Here is an 18,289-nt window from a genome sequence, read left to right as displayed (position 1 = left end):
TCATCAAGGTTAAGGATCCTAACCGGGAACTTATGAAACCTCCACGTCAGCCATTTTGTGTTCCAACCATTTTTTTTTTCAAAATTTTGTCAAAAACACATTTAACCATCTCCTCCTAGAGTCATGGCACAATGATGTTTTGGACCATTGTCTTTAAGAGTTGTTAAAGGATAGTTGCCAGGTTGAACAATATGGCTGCAGTGTACTCACAAATTCGCCCTTGAAGGCGCCATAAAGGAAGAGTGGCCATATCTCTGCAATGCTTTTGTTCATTGGCATGAAAGTTGGTACACATGCTTACCATGGGCCTGGGTGGCACACACCAAGTTTAGTGAAATTTGAGCACCTTGGGGTGCTATACTGAAAAACAGGTTTAAACACCCAGATGTCCATGTACTTAGATTTTAATGACATTTTGTTCCAACGGACATCACATGGCACAGACCACACAAAGAAAAGCAGATATTGCGACCAATTTTTTGTAGATCATTACATCATTACATGTCAGGTCCTGACTGGGAAATGAACACACTGTTCAGTGTCCAAATGGCATGGCTGCTAAGATACAATTAGTTTGTAGCACTTTAAATAGGCATATCTCCTGCACCTTCTGACATACTGCCACAACTAATACACTAAATAGTGTTGAAGAAACACTTGGACTTTCCATATTGGCCTGAATGTAAGACAGGGTTGTTTTTTTCTACTTCAGAAATTACATTTGAAAAGTGGGGTTGTCTTACATGGGAGGACTAGATTTTTTTAATGTCATTATACATTAAGAACAGCAGATGGCGCCATTTATCTGATATTGTTGAGTGATATTATAAATCCCAGTAGACTAGTTTATTTTTATTTTTATTTAAATAACTTATTCACTTTAAATTGTGATTACATTTTATTTTTATTTAAATGGGGCAATTTCATCTAAAAGATGTAGAAACAATATGGAGGTTTCAAGTTCGGGGTGCGTCTGCATTCAGTTTGTACCTTGCCCCTGTGTTCATGTGGCTTTCCTCTGGGTATTCTGGTTTTTTACCACAGTCCAAACACATTCAATGTAATGTCAATTGGACATGCTATATTGCCCATAGGCGTGAGTGTAAGAGTGGGTGTCAATGCGTCTGTTCACCCAGTGATGGTGTCTTGTTCAGGGGTTGTTCTGATTAATTGTCTACCTTTTGGCCCTGTGGTGCTGGGCCCCTTCATTAGTGTGATTGCGATGCTTTGATGCAAAGCATTGCAAGCACAACTATTGTTATCCGATAGTTTTATTAGTGTAGCAAACTATTGTTATCTGATTTTTATTATTATTATTCTTCTTATTATTCCACCAAATTTTGTCCCACTTCTCTTCCCACAGTTTTCGAGATATCGACCCCTAGCGATGCCTCAGTGACCATATCGTTTACCCTAACAACCACCTTGCAGCCACTTAGCAACACCCTGGCAACCACCCAACAATGCCCTAGCAACCACCTCCTATACCTTAGTAACCATCTAGCAACACCCTAGCAACCACCTAGCAAGACCCTAGCAACCACCTTATACACCTTAGCAACCACCTACCAACAGCCTAGCAACCACCTAGCAACACCCTAGCATCCACTTAGCCACATCCTAGCTGTCATCTCATACATGTTAGCATGTTTTCGCTGATGGGTCGCAATCACATTTTGCATTTTCTTCAGGAAATGCACTTTTCTAGTTTAGTGATTATCTTTCCTTTAACTGAACATATCATGTTATACCGCAATTAGTGAGAAGACTTGGTGAGACCTAGCTGGCTCTGTAGGACAGCTCATTCTGAATCAAGCAAGGTATCAATTCAAAATGAAAAGCACTCCTTTTCAACCCAAAAAAGGCCAGACATTTACTATAAGTTGCTTTCTACAGTTCCCTTGACATCCCTTAGCTCATTGAGGGAGGATCTGAGATGGTGCAGGTACTGAGTGCCAAGGCCGCCATCTCAACACATAAGAGATGCTTTGTATATGTTTATAATACAGGATCAGAATTTCAGAATAATGCAAAGGTTGAAAAAAACAACATACATATTTTAGTTAATGCATTTAATGTCTCTTGTGTACTGCAAGTGCAGTAACTGTGCACCATCTACAACATGAAAGTACAAAGCTTGACCTTTTTTTCCCTGTTCAGTGATATTGAGAGTCATTCGCCTCCCTCACCTTCAGTCTTTTATCTCCAGCGATGGTGTGCTGGGGTGTTTTCAGTGTGTCGGAAGCCTGATGAGTTCAAGGCTTTTCTTGGTTCCTGCCTGTAACTTTAAACAGTTGAAGCTCTCTCTCTGCCTAGGCCTGAATGACTGCCAGTAACCAACCCCCTCTAGAACAGACATCAGCTCAGCTGGGCAGCAGTGCGGTATAGATGTAAGCTAAGCAAATAAACAGCAATAATAATTCCTCTCCCAGCCAGGGCTTGATAAGATATCAGTTTCCTTTTATAACAATTGTCTTTCTGATTGGTGATTTACTGGAAGACATTTCAGTATAGAAGAAGGAAGAGTAAAACACAAATCTAGAAGACAGAAAAGGCAGCTTCTTGAAACAGCAAACAGAGCAGGCATGGATCATGTTCCCTTTAGTGGATAAGTGTTTATTGCACCCTCGATCCACTAACAAATGCAGAACATTGAAGGAAAATTCATTTTTTTCTTGTCATCTTCTGCTATGTTGTGCTATTTATGTCTTTTTACTGTTCTCCCTTCTTTATTAAGAATTATTTGCATCATGACCTCTTGTCACTGCAACCTGTGCAGTTACTATGTTGTTTGAGTTAAAACCTCATCCGCCAGCCAGAGTCAATTTCTACATATCAATCATCAGCTTATCCATACTATTGTCCTCATTTTTATCCATACAATTGCCCTCATTTTTGCTCTTCTCTGTCTGTCTCACTGGTGTCTCCTGTGGGCTATATGCCTGTGCCATTCCCCTCCACAGGAGGGAGGCTTGAGGCACACTATGGCTGAGGCAGGAAATGTCACCAACCATCACCCCTCTGAGCTGTAGCCCAAATATGTAATAGGCCACTTTACGCACACACATTATGCTTAAACTCTATTGCACTATTACAGTGTGTGCTGTTATCACACATGATAATACCACACTACTCCTTCACTTGAACTGAATAGTGTCTCTCTTGTTTGGCTAGTGTGAAGCAACAACATTCAAAGTTTAAGATGTTCTTGTTTTAAAATGTATCTTCTGGCATGATATATGAGTGCTTGCTATCAGCGGTATCTATTAGTGTGTATTAGTCTCATAATCTGAAATTCCCCGTTGTAGTGTTCATACATTTACATATTTACTTCATCTAACTATGTACAGTATTTATCTTTAATGCCATGGTAATACTTTTCAAATAACCCATTTTTATTTCTCCTGCGGGTATTATTCATAGGGTTGTTTTCAATCTAATCTGTTAAAGTTTTTGCATTTCAGAGAATTACAAATGTTTTAGTGTTTACAATCTATTAGTGCTTGTAGTGGTAGAAGATTGCAATAGCACAGTTATATTACAGAGCTGTATGAGGAAGAGCAGGTGTATTGTGGGAGATGAATGGGAAGGATGAGCATTAAATGCTATTTTCTGTTTGGTTGTACTTATCCTGCTCTGTCTGCTTAATAATATTCGGATTTTGCTCACTCTTTCTTCTTCTTCTTTTACTGCAGTTGCACCACCCTCACCTCTGCCTCACATGCCGTAACCTTTTGTTTTAAACCGCTTGCCTTTTTGACAAAGTGTGAAGAGCAGCCAGGCAGAAATGTATTCAAGATGATGGTGAAATGGACTTATAATATCTGGTCAAGGATGTTTGATTTCTTTAATTGCTTCTGTGGAAGGCGTACGTGACATGAATCAGTGTAGTGCTTGTAAATAGAGTAAATCAGGGGTGTGATGTTGTAGAATGTAATAATATGTGTAGCAATGATTGATCTCAGCAGCAGATTTGGCCCATATTCAAAAGCTTCAGTCAAAAGTCTGTCATTTAGTTCCTTCTGCCTTGTTGCTCTTTCCACTTTGTTAAAAGGGCTCTTAATTCCATATATGACTTCACATACAGCAGTGATGCTGATGATCTCACAGTTGACTTGAATGTTACCTCCAAATCCAAATGTTAACAAATTTGCATTATGTGCTTATCTGTGGTTCACTACCCCTGACTGTTTGATAAGAGCTTGATGAACTTTAGAAACCAGAAATAATGCTTAAATTCTGATCTAAATGCATCAGAGGCAGCACTAAACAACACTCTAGTCACTATCTGTGTTGTTTCTGCTAATATTGCCAATACCTCTCAATATGTGTGAAAAGTCAATATGGATGTTTGATGTTTTAACTTTTTATTATTTAAGAAAGAGCATATGACTGAAAAGGGGGGAATTGTGGGATGATGATACAGTATCTACATAGAAGAAAGGTTTTCATGGTCACCGACACCAATTGATTATTATTTGGATGGGAGACCTCAAAGGAAAACCAGAATTCTGTTGAAAGTGGTGTTGGCAAGCCAGTAAAAGAGCAGACTTGCCTCATAATCAGGAAGAATACCAATACCTCAGGCCAGTGATAGGACACTGTGCTGCAGGAGAGCCAGATTTTTCTCACAGCTTGACACAAATAAAACCAAGCCTCACACAACTGGGTTGCCTCTCTCAGGCATGATCCCTGTCTGTACTGGTCCCTCAGTGGTGGAATGAACTCCCCATGGAGGTAGGACAGTAGAATCACTGGCCATCTTCCAATGCAGACTGAAGACCCACCTCTTCAGACTGCATCAGCTCAATCCCTGCCCCAACACCTGCTACCTCTAGTACTCCCTGTTTATTTTACATGTAGTATTGTGATGTATTTTGAAATCTGTATTCTAGTGACTAATGTATGGTAGTATACTTGGCTTCTGTTGCCTAGTCAGAATGCACAAGTTAACTCATGGAACACTTACAGTTACATTCATTCATTTAACAGATGCTTTTATCCGAGTGACTTACAAGGCAGAGTACAACACAAGCAAAAAGCCATACAGTATAAGGAATCAACAATATTAAAAGCGCTACATGATCAAGTTTCAACAGTTCGCCAGACAAGGTACAAACTAGCTGGTAGAGATATATAGGGCTTGAATAGTGTTCAAGTGTTGGGAATGGGAGTGTCATTAGCCTGGTCTGACATGTGTTGCTCAACTTACGTTCTGCAATTATCTGCAGTAATGAAGTAGCCATTAAAAGCCATCAGCTCCCTGTGAATAAATGCAAAATATACAGTGTATCAAACTTCACTTCTCAAGACACATTTGACTAATGTTTCACACATTTCATATATGACAAAAACAGCAATGAATTAAATTTGCATCAGATAAAAGACACATCAGCACAATGATAAACATGAATAAGGAAATCCATGTTCAAAAGTATGAGAATATCAGGCCTGAGCATAAGCATAAGAAACATACCCAATGCATGAAGCTTAAGATCTCTGCTCATGGGCAGCTCAAGAGTGTACCCTCTCTTGCATTGCTTTCTAGCTATATCTGTCACATTGTGAAGAAAACCAAGGGCTATAATCACACACCTGATCAGACTGCTGGATGGCCATTGATTGTATTAGAATGATGAAATACTAAGCTGGTAAAGACTGGAAATGTGAATGCTTAACTCATGGTAAAATAAATATGCGATACCTTTATGGGGTACGGTGACTGGATTACAGCACTCAGAATATGATTATAGTTTCTGTTTTCATTCAGTGATATGCGGATGTGATTATCAGCTGATTTTACCAAGAGGTCAACCCTTTGGATTCTGAAGAGACAAGTATAGTGTTGCCCTCTGTTTAGAGACGCTTCTGTTTAGAATTTAAATGACACACTAGTGCACTCTTTTGGTTTGTTGTGCATTTCTTCTGTTACCATTTGAGTGGTGAGGCAGGGCAAAGCTTCAAATGCCCATCTGGACCAGCTGTCCTTGAATTAGCTGTACTGTAATTCCTCCCTTGTTGGGAAGTGTCAGTGCTAACTTGTACTCATTGAAGGTGTGCTGAAAAGTGTGAATTCAAATATATTTCTTTCATAAAGTTATAGCCAAAAGATTTCAATTAAATTTGATGAGAAAATGACCAGTGGCACATAATCACTTACTTTACTGTGTGTATCCGTTTGCTATGGCACTTTAAAAGACCTTAATAAAAACATAATGGCAAACCACTCATCTAAAAGACAGTCTGAGCCCTACAGGCCAGGTTCAGTCCTTGTCATGTCTTCCACTGACAACAACCAGGACCCCACAGCCCAAATTGGCTTCATACTGCTGGGGTTACGGGTGGGTAGGTCAGCCAGGGTTTCTTCATCTCACCACTGTCAGGCACCCTGAAATTCAAAAGTGCCTGTGAGTCATTCAGAAGAGGTTAGATTGTTAGGGGCTCTGATAACCAGGACCTTCTTCTGCAGCTGATACAGAAAATTGAGAATTCAAACTCAAACTCCTCTTTTTCTTCCTTTTCAGAAATTTTTAATAAAAAAATAATTGAAAACAGGATTAACTAGCTTATGCTTTGATGTTGTCTTCCCAGCTTCTTCTCTCTGCTATCAAATGGCAAAAGGTCTTTTCTTTAGCCTTTATCGTGGGTACTTACATGACTAATTGATTAATGGCACTGTACTGGAGAGGCAACTGAGAAATGTGCCAACATGGTCCACATGTTAAACCAGATGGAGATTTTTTCTGTATTTTGTCTAGATTTTGCAGTTGACTCTCTCCCCCTGCATGGTTTCCTGTCTCTACAGAGTAGGGCATGCCAGCACTCCTTCTGCAGTTCAAGATGGGGATGAAAACCCAGCCATGTTAGCAGAGAACTGCTTAAGAGAGCTCCTGGGGTGTGCTGCCTATGGTAACATGAACAACGCCATCCACGCTGTGCTGGTGTGAGTACCCCAACCAGACACACGGACATACAGACATACATACACACCGACTGAAACAAACTGATTTGCTGAGCAACAGCATGAATGTAATGAAATGTAAATACAGGGGAAGGGAACTTGACTTTTACTGGTACCCATTTGGCACACATCAGTTAATGCTATCAAGCATGTGTTCACACAGACCAGCACCACCACAGTCAGAATTAGGCCTGCATAATACTCTGTAGTATTTTAGATTCAATAGTTGATCACATGAATATCAGCATGTGATAATTTTATATTAGCATGTGAAATTTGATGAGGCAGTAAAAAGCAACATTTCATCAGCTACACTTCCAATGGTAACTGAAAAAGCGCATTAAAATGGTTGTATGACATTGTTTTCATTACACAAGAGGAGAATTAATTAATATCCTGGTGATGATTATTACCATTTTACAGACACGTTCATTAAACTAGTTCATTTAAAATCAATTTGGCTGCGATTTTTTTATCACTTCATCAGTGATGGTCCAGGTAACTTACCCCTGTGACCTCAGAACCCAGCCCTAGAACATCTGACACTGGGTGAGTGAAATTAATTAGACAATTCTAGAGAAAGGCAAACAATCCTACAGCACAAAGGACCTGGTGGACTAATCATTTCATTTCTCTGAATTGTAAAATTCTCACTGAAAGACTTTGTTGCTGTGAGTGCATTCAAGGAAGATGTTACTGTAGCCTGCAATTACACAATATCAAGCAGTGGATCAATGTGAAGTACAAGTTATGGCATTTTATATTATGATAGCAATATACTGTAAAAGAATGTCTCACTGGAATTTAGTATTGAATTTCTGTTCAGTGCTTTACAAACCCTTGGGCTACTCATTCATTCCCTTTGACATGGTACTAGGTAGTCTATAAATAATTTGTTTTATACTGGAATGGTGGAATGAATAATAATACGCCATATACAGCAGTTGCTGCAAAGGAGCTCATAAGCCAGGTATGTTGGAGAATGTATGGTGAACATTTGTACCAAGATTTAATACTATGTGGGCTTTATTTGTGGTGGCTATTGAGCGTTCAATCTGGAAAAGGATAGATTTGTTGGGGAATATGGGAACATCTTGAGGAAACAATGTTTGTGCTATAGATATATTCTGTCACCTAAAATGGCTTCATATTCCTTGACTATTGTCCTTGATGCTACCATGCAGAGTAATAATTGGTCCAAGTGACTACTACAAGATGGCTGCCCATACCATAATAGATCAACCATTGTGCTGAACAGCTTGAAACAGACAGTGAGGGTTGAAGGTTTCCTGTGGCTTGTAACGTAAACCAATCAGATGTAGGAACAAAGTAAAAAACGACTCATGTGGCCATATTACTTTCTGCAGCTGCACAGGAATGCCAGTTCTGCGCTTATGTCAGGCTGTTTGTTGTTGTGCATTGCCCTTCACTGCAAATACTTTCAAAATGGCAGTCCCACCACAAATAACAGCTTTGTGAAGCTCAGGACGTACAATCTTTGTCAATATTTGGTCACAAAGGTGTACATGCAGTTCTGTTAGTTTTACTTTAGGTTTTAGTCACATTTTAGTCATTTCTCCTTTCATAGTTTTAGTTTAGTTGATGAAAACACAGGACATTTAGTCTAGTTTTAGCCACAGTTTTAGGCTAGTTTTAAGTCACATTTTAGTCTTTATTCATTTATTGTTCATTACATTATTACAAATCTTTTCATCATGCACACACGGATGTGCTAAGACTAAGGTTGGAAAATTCCAGGAATTTTTAAAATGAGAAATTTTCCATGGAAATTAATGGGAATTTATGGGAATTGATAGGTTTTAACACAGTTTGCTCTTTCCCTCTGCACCTTTTATTCTCTTTACCATCAACTGAAACATATCCTTCAAGACAAATAAAACAGACTTTAAAAGCTTTGCTTTCCTTTTCTTAGAGGCTTGAATTTTCATGAAGTAAAACTGAACTTAACATGCCTTGATTTTTTTTACATGCTGTCAATTATTGTACATCTGTTTACCTCTTACCTTTTACCATTTTGTGTAGCTAGCTGGTAGATTGATCAGTGGTTCAACAACACTTTCCTACCTGTGATAGTTGTCTTATTGTGCTGTGTGATCTACATTTTGTCCCTCAAGCATTTTAACATTTGTTCCTGTTTTTTTCTAAATCTTCACTGTGGTTCTCTGACCTAGCTTATAGAAGGCATGATTTAGTCTTCCATGAAGACAGCCAGCTCATTTTATCTGGGAATGCAGTAACTAGGTAGCTAGCAAATAAATACAAATTATATTAATTTTATTGTAATATTACATTTTGACACTTGAGTTTTATAGGGGTGAGCAAGGTGTCAGTTCAGTCATAGTAACATTGGCTACAATTTGAATCCCCAAAAATGCTCAGCACCCTTGAATCTGAATCAGCTCCTTAAAGCATTCTTTACATTTACATTTACATAGTTACATTTTCTTTTTTTAGCAGTGAATTCCGAAGTACTAGTTCAAACTCCATTTAAAGAAAATAGCATGAAAAGTTGTACAAAGAAGGACACAGCAGGTGCCAAACACAGTGCTGCGATTACAAGTGCATGGTACAAGTTACATGTTTCAACATGTAAATGAAATACATTGTACCCATTATTATGTTTTTGAAATAACTTTGTTTTACATAATGATTATAGTTTTCCAAAACAGAGAGCTACTGCATACGATTTAGCAAAACTATAATATATTAAAAAATTAAATAAAAGGGGATTAAGATGTCATACTAGGTTAATGGAAATGAGGTACAATCTGAAGAAGCAGGTCCCCAGTCTGTGATGGAATATGGCTGGTGATTCTTCTGGTCTGACCACAGTAGGAGGCTCATTCCACTAGATAGGAGCCAAGATGGAGTTGGAATCTTTACACAGCAATTTAATGATTTACTTCTGTTAAATAAGATAAATCATCATCCAAATCTTAGGATATCATCAAAGCCAAATTAAATTTATGACTGTCATTGCTATTTTATGTCCATAACAAAAATCACAAATTATTAAATCAGCTGTGGCCTGCATGGACTTACCTCTGTCATCCTTTCATGTTCAATCACAATGGCAAGTTTCAAAGTTTCAAGTTTTTGTTGCCTATGACATCCGTAAACAATCTCTGTCCAAAAAGAAATATGGAGATGAAATATGCAGCTGTCCTGAAGCACTATGTGGTGCATCAGGACTGGGAAACAACCCAGGACATGGTTAAGATGTTTTTAATTAGCATGATATCCCTGTGTGCTACCCCTGCAGCACTATGGAATTGAGGAGTGTGTTAGAGCTGTTGTCAACCTACTTCACTTTTGTATTGAATTCATTGCCAATGCACTCTTGGACACCTGCTGTTGGAATAACGACATTTCATTTCCTGATATTGTTTCTCCTGCATCCTTGTATGTGCATGAACATGTACTATTAATTTCTTTGTACTGCCATAGCACTGGAAGCTGTTTGCAGTTTGCAGTGCCTCATTATTATGGGCAAATGCATGATCAAATAATTGTTTATTAATTAGCTTCTAATAAACACTTAATTATTACGCTTTATAATACCTATGAAGTAGTGTGCACAAACAGTAAGAGTACATGCTCAGTCTCAAAAGTCATTTAAACTCAGATATCATGCCCATTTCTTGATGTTTGCACAGCAATTAAAATATGCTTACTAGTTAACAGCTGTACTCTGATAATTATTCAGGGTATAATGTAGCCATATTCTGTGTTTATGGTTGTTAACATCCTTTGAGTCACTGTTATAGAGTAAATTAGTGAGAGTTATCAGGTTTTACCAGTTTTACAATGTACTGACTGATGAGTTGACTGCATTCATGGTGATTAATGTGATGAACCAATCAAAGTGCATTATCATGTAGAGTAAGGTGTATCAAACAACTGGCTGACATGGGTTAACCTTTTGAGATGCATATTTAAAATCACTGTGAGAAAAATATGTACATCCTTCTAATTTTTGTAGTTGCTTTTGTGAATCAAAAGTTCTAAAAACAAATCATAATATAATGTAGGGACAAGTGTCAATTTGAAACAGAATATGACTGACGTTTGTCAAAGTGTGATAGAGTGTAGACATTATTTCACTCATAATCAAGCCTAAAGCATTCCCTTGTGCATAATGGTAATGTATGCATATAAAATATGGCCACCAGACTCACAAAGTGCTTGTATAGTTACAATGGTACAAGTCCTACATTTTTATGGAGTGAAATTTAAAATGTTTGTAAAGTGCTAAGAGAAGTACCTAATCAGCAAATTTTGTATTGATAGGTCACATAGGTTGTCTGCCATATTAGATTATGGTGTGGTTATTTTCCTGGAAATCATCCATTCCATTTCATTGATTTTTCACAGCAATCAAAGGTCTTTATAAGAAAACCTCTACATACTGTAACTGTGCAGAGTTGTAGTGAGTGAAAAAACATGTAACTCAGTACAGAATGATGTTTGTTTTGATGGTGTGAATGTGATCAAATTAAACAATAGAGATTACCAAATTATCAATGTACTAAATGAAACCTAAGATGGTCAGCTCCGCTGCCACTGCATGTAATGGTATTGTAAAATTAATATTAATAAGTACTTTGGTACACTGTGGCTGATCTGCACAGGAGAGCTAAAACATTCTTCATGAAGGTCTAAAGATGTTCCAGTAGAGCAGCCACTCCCAAACTCAAGAGTGCTGCGGCCCACTTAAAAATCAGAAAATCCCGTGCGGCCCGCCCAATCTTAAATCTTCACTCTAATCAAAATACAAGACTAAGTCAAGTATTTCCCTGAAAAGTTTATTCAAAAAACATAACAAACAGCACAGGCTTTTGCCTATAAAGTGCTTAATAATAATAATAATTTTTTCAACTCCACATAGAAGAACTGATGTGCAAATAGTGCCCAGGCATCTTACAGGGTGGCAAAGCTAATAGCAGAGACTGGAAAGCCACACACCATCGGGGAGGATTTGATTTTACCTGCTGCCAAAGAGATGGTTAGTGTGATGGTTGGCAAAAAAGCAGCCAAACAACTAAATGTGATCTCTTTGTCTGATAAGACAGTGAAGCGCCATATTTATGACATGGCTAAAGATGTGTTAAACAGCTAGTGAGCAGAATACAAGTGAGCCGTTTTTATGCTCTCCAGATTGAGTCCACAGACATCACAAGCTTTGCAAATTTGCTTGCTTTTGTCAGATAGGAATATAACGGAGAAATACATGAAGATTTTCTGTTTTGCAAGCCTCTACCATCACACACTACGAGAGAAGCCATTTTTGAAACTCTGAATGAATTTATGGTTTCCAGTGAAATAGAGTGGACAAAATGTGTGGGACTGAGCACCGACGGAGCCAGGGCCATGGAGGGAAAACTGACTGGAGTTGTGAAGCGTGTCAATGATGCGGCCCCACTGGTTACAGCTGTCCACTGCAGCATCCACCAAGAGGCACTGACCACAAAGACTATGCCTGCAGATTTGAAGATGGTTTTGGATGAAGCTGTGAAGACTGTAAATTTCATCAAAAGTTGCCCACTGCAGTCGCGCCTGTTTGGCATACTGTGCGCGGAGATGGGAAGCGAACACCGGCAGCTTTTTAAAAAGCCATTTGACCATGCAAGGACTAACTGAACTGCTCAAGTAAAAGTCTCTTCTCAGCACTTAATAGTACAAAATGGCCTATTCACTACTCTGCTGTGATGGATTGGTTAGCAGCTAAAATAAAAGGCAGGTTTAGATAACTGTGTATAGTAAGTCTTGTTTTGAAATAATATTGTCACAGGGAGGGAGGGGGGGGGGGAGTGCCTTGGTCAAATCCCCTCAGTGTCAATGTAAATAGTATCCCCAGCCACCCCCCTCCCCAGTCATTAAGGATCCCAGACAGCTCACAGCAAACAGTGAAGTAGGACTTCTTTACAAATATGTCACAAAAAAAGTAAAATAGGCACTGGTAGGTCCAAAAGTCTCAAGATTAGGTTTAAGATGGATAATTTAAGCAATGTTCCCCAGTTACAGTACAAACAATGCACTAGCTAAAGGCAAGTGTTACACAAGTGGAAATCCCAATACACACTCTAAACCTTGAGGAACAGAGTTTACAAGGTCCCGACCAGCCCTCTCTAGACACAATTAAAAAACAAAAGAGATAACCACCACCATTCATGGATCCGAGCTTCAGCTGGTATCCACGGTTCCAAACCGTGGTTCCAAACCTCAGGTTAGTTAGGCAGGCAGGCAGGCAGCTACCACCATCACCCGTGTCTGTCTGTCATCTCCACACTGCCCTGACATTCTTGGCTACTGCTTTATGTTCTGTTCTTCCAATCAGCTGGCACCTTGGCACATTCTCACGCCTGAAACAATTAGCAGCAGATACGAGGAACAAGGGAGGGAACAGAAACATACACAAACAAGAACTAAACCAGCGAACTCCCGTGACAATTGTCCTGTTTTAGCAGAAGTCCTTAGAAAAGCCACAGGAAAAAGGGGGACAGCATACTCCATTCAATATTCAACCTCAGCCCATTCAGAACAGGGATATCCATGTGGGAAGGGGAGATAAACAACCTGAGTACCACTGTATCTCAAGTGGCAGTTTATGTGCAATCCTGACTTGCGACCAGTAACATATTATCTTGGTTTTAGTTTTATTGTACACAATTGGCAGTGGCAATGAGAGGATTGTTGATAGACCCTACATATTTCAAGAAAATATAATTAAATTTTTTAGTTACTTAACAACAATGTTATTATTTAATGCAGTCATTAATTTTGTTGAGCGTGGAGAGAAGGTCTCAGATAGTGGTAATGTCAATGGCTGTGAAACATTTCTGGAATAATGAAGGAGATGAGCTGCAATATAAAAAGTGACTTATAGTCATTACCTCAGTACTGCCAAGCATCCAGTTGACATGAAGATGTTTCTCATCTCAGTGCACAAGAGAAAGGAATGACTCAGTGCAAGTGGTGCAGAAAAATTTCAGCAGCACCTCACTGTGAACCTCCAAGCAGGCCTTCATGGTGCTCACACAGAAAAAGAAACTCTTTTTGAAGAGATGTTGTAAATCAGTACTGTGCCTGGATCTGAACCCTCAGGCCTTTGCCTCCCCATGGGAAAAGTTGACATCTTCCTTGTTTTTGTCTCCCTCTTAAGATTTTGCCATATTCACAAGAGGGTCCCGTATCACTGTTATCCCTCAGTCATTTTTACACTTAAATAACTTCCTGTGGTAGTACTGCAAACAGACCACATGCTTCACTTTTGAATGACTGCAGTCTTGGCTTGATGGAACTGGCCCTTTTATCTTGGCAGTGTTCATCTGCATCAAAGGTACACTATATGGACAAAAGTATTTGGCCACACCTGTTTTTCAGGGTATGGGCTAGGCCCCTTATCTCCAGTGAAGGGAAATCTTAATGCTTCAGTGTACCAAGACATTTTGGACAATGCTATGCTTCCAACTTTGTGGCAACAGTTTGGGGAATGCCCTTTTCTATTCCAACATGACTGTGCCCCAGTGCACAAAGCAAGGACTATAAAGACATGGTTTGATGAGTTGGGTGTGGAAGAACTTGACTGCCCGCACAGAGCCCTGACCTCAACCCCATCGAGCACCTTTGGGATGAAGTGGAACGGAGATTGCGAGCCAGGCCTTCTCGTCCAACATCAGTGCCTGACCTCATAAATGCTCTACAGAATGAATAGGTACAAATTCCCACAGAAACACTCCAAAATCTTGTGGAAAGCCTTCCAAGAAGAGTGGAAGCTGTTATAGCTGCAAAAGGGGGACCAACTCCATATTAAAGTATATGTATTTGAATACAATGTCATTACAGTCCCTATTGGTGTAATGGTCAGGCATCCGAATACTTTTATCCATATAGTGTATATTCAAAATACAGAGTATCAAAATACATAGGTCAATGGTATGAAGTATGATAATTAAGCTAAGGTTATTTGTAACCTTAGCTAGCTATAAAAATAAAAGAAAAATGCTTGAGAGTAACACCATTACAATCTAACATCATTATACACTTATATTCATTTCCAAATTTGGCTTTGAAATGTTTCGTAGGCCTACTATTATTGATACCGTCGCCTACATAAGCTGTTTTTTAATCAATGGCGTTTTGTGAAATGTTAGCTAGCCTACTAATATGAAAGAAACAGCCTAGCCTTCATCATAGCCGGAGTACGCATATTTAACATGTTTCATACAATTGCCTTTACTCCAGACGCTGTACCAGGTTACTGTTTTGAACATTTCTTCCTCACAGGGGCAATGCCAATTATGTAGGGACAATGCCTACGATTAGAGAGGGGTACCACTTCCGTGTAAGGAATGTCCTTACATGAGGTACCAATTATGTTGGTGATAATTAAATTAAACACATGGAGGCGCCATACAGAATATGGTGTCTACCATAGTGGTTAAAATAAAATATCAGTCTCAATTAATAATTAAATTAATAATCGTAATTGAAATTATCACATCAATAGTTAATCTTAATCAAATCACAATATTATCTATTTAGCTAACTAAAATAACACTGTTGATTCAACTAAGAGGTGAAGGCATTTAGAATTCTGATCAGCAGAGGTTGGCGATATTCATTTCATGTGTAATATTACAACACAACCTTGGAAAAATAATGCATTTATTGAAATATAAAAACCAAAGTAGTAATGCAATACATTTATGTACAGTAAGTGAAGCGAAGGTGTATTTGTATGTATTTACTCTTGTATGTAGGTTGGAGTGAGTGTCTTGCACTAGTGTGTGCTCCCTGAATTGCACGTGTGCTGCGCGTGCTCGCTGAGCACACGTGTTCAAAGAGAACAAAGGATCATGCATGTGGCGGCGAGTTTGAGTTGCTTATGTGCATGTGTGAGCGAACATAACCTCTGTCTTTCACAGTATATGTTCGGACGATTGATAACCGCGGGGTTACTCTGGGATAAAAGAAGGTACTGGGGTTAGTAAGACGATACGCATGCAAAGACCCTATGTCTGTGTCATATCTTAACTAACGCTGCGCGGTGAATAATGTGTGACAAATCAGTTAGGAACAACAAACCATGGCTAGTTACATTACTCGTAATGATCTGAAACACACAGATGTACAACATTTATCAATGCTGTACATTGCATAGCTATGCAAAGTCCGCCAGTTTTGCTGGCGCTTCCGTCGTCGGGGAGCCAGGGCTGGTCTGGTTCGGTTTGGATGAGGGTTACTTTCTGGGAGACACGTTGAGGTGGATCCGGTCGCACCTTTGTCTCCGGCTAGTAACAAGTTTGCGCTTCTCTGATCACTGGCGCTGAAACTCGGCTCTTGCGTTATTGATGTCCACTAGCAATTTGTCGCTAGCTTTGAGAATCTGCTTTCAGTGTGACCAGGGAGGTTACTGTGGTCATGATAACTGCCGTGTACATTTCACCGGATGCTAATGCTAACTCGGCTCTCGGACATTTGCATAGCAGCATTATCTTACAGCAGAGCATGTATCCTGACATCATGCATATAATAGCCGGGGATTCAAAAGCAGTGCTCCCTAAATTCCACCAGCATGTAAAATGTGCTACCAGAGGAGCTAACACACTGGACAGCGTCTACACCAACATCAAGCTGGGCTACAGGACTAGGCCACTACCACACCTGGGCCAGTCTGACCACATGTCCCTGCTCTTAATCTCAGCATACACCCCCTCAGGAAAACTGCTCTTACCACCACTAGGACTGTTAAAATCTGGCCTGATGGAGCCTCTCAGCAGCTGCAGGACTGCTTTAACAGAACCAGCTGGGACATTTTTGAACACCAGGACCTGGAGGTGTTTACAGACACTGTCTTTTGTTACATAAAGAACAGCACAGATATTGTCAAAGTGGATAAACGCATCCGAGTCTATCCCAATCGGAAGCCCTGGATGAGCAGGGAGGTCCAGCGGCTGCTAAAGGAGAGGAACACCGCTTCAGGTCTGGCAACAGGGCTCTCTACATCACAGCCCGAGCCAACCTGAAGAGAGGCTTCAGAAAGGCTAAGGTGGACTACTGGAGGAGGATTGATGACCACCTGGACAGCAACAACAGCAGGCAGGTGTGGCAGGCAGTCCAGCACCTCACCAACTTCAGGTCCGGCCTTCAGGTCCCTATCCCAGTCTGCCGTTCCATCCTGCCTGAAGTCCTCCACCATAGTCTCCATCTCTGCCCAAAAAACTCTCCATCACCAGCCTCAACGACTACCAGCCAGTAGCACTCACCCCTGTGGTGATGGAGTGCTTCAAAAAACTGGTATGGAGTCACATCATATCATTCCTACCCCCCACCTTTGACCTACATCAGTTTGCATACAGGGCTAACAGGTCTAAGGAGGACGCTGTAGCCACAGCCCTTCACGCTGCGCTGACCCACCTGGAGCAGCAGGGGAGCTACGTTCAGCTCCTCTTTGTGGACTACAGTTCGGCGTTCAACACCATCTTCCTCCCCAGACTGGTGTGTAAATTGACCTGGGTCTGCCTTACTCCACATGTCTTTGGATTAAAGACTTCCTGACAGGACGCACACAGAGGGTTAGAGTAGGCCCCCACATCTCCAGAGCTCTCAGCCTCAGCACCGGCTCCCCTCAGGGCTGTGTGCTGAGCCCCCTGCTCTATACCCTCTATACACATGACTGCACCCCTGTCCACTCCAGCAACACCTTTGTCAAATTTGCCGACGACACCACAGTGGTGGGGCTCATCTCAGGGGGGCGATGAGTCCACCTACCGGGACGAGGTGGAGTGGCTGTCAGTGTGGTGCAGAGACAACAACCTGCTCCTGACCATGTCAAAGACAAAGGAGTTAGTCATCGATTTCAGGAAGGAAAAAACGGACATTCAACCCATAATCATCGGCGGGGACTGTGTGGAGAGGGTCACGGACTTCCGTTTTCTGAGAGTCGACATTGAGAACGACCTGACCTGGGGTATGAACACCACAGAACTGGCAAAGAAGGCACAGCAGAGACTCTACTCCTTTGTCTCTGAGGGTCCTCAGGAAGAACACCATCGCCCAGAGACTGCTGGTGTCCTTCTACCGCTCCACCATAGAGAGCATTCTCACTTACTGCCTCTGTGTGTGGTTTTCCAGCTGCACCGTGGCACACAAAAAAGAGCTTGGCAGGGTCGTCAAGACTGCTGAGGTAATCATCGGGTGCCCTCTCCCCACTCTGGAGGACCTACACAGTTCCCGCTGCCTCAGGAAAGCCCATAACATCATAAAGGACACATCCCACCCCGGTCACTCTCTGTTTGAACTGCT

General features: G+C 40.5%; 1 protein-coding gene across 3 annotated transcripts in view; it reads left to right on the top strand.

Moving 5' to 3' along the window:
• LOC118772976 (protein EFR3 homolog A-like) overlaps window positions 1-18,289 on the top strand; it is a 93,138-nt gene that overhangs the window by 41,019 nt on the left and 33,830 nt on the right. For all 3 annotated transcript variants that reach the window (XM_036521687.1, XM_036521686.1, XM_036521688.1), the window contains exon 7: window positions 6,806-6,943. In XM_036521687.1, coding sequence (XP_036377580.1) covers window positions 6,806-6,943 — 138 coding nt within the window. The remainder of the gene's footprint in view (window positions 1-6,805; window positions 6,944-18,289) is intronic.

Source organism: Megalops cyprinoides, chromosome 2, assembly GCF_013368585.1.
Source record: "Megalops cyprinoides isolate fMegCyp1 chromosome 2, fMegCyp1.pri, whole genome shotgun sequence".
Taxonomy (NCBI): Eukaryota; Metazoa; Chordata; class Actinopteri; order Elopiformes; family Megalopidae; genus Megalops; species Megalops cyprinoides.
The sequence above is the reverse complement of the archived record's forward strand: the minus strand, read 5'-3'. Positions and strand labels throughout refer to the sequence as shown.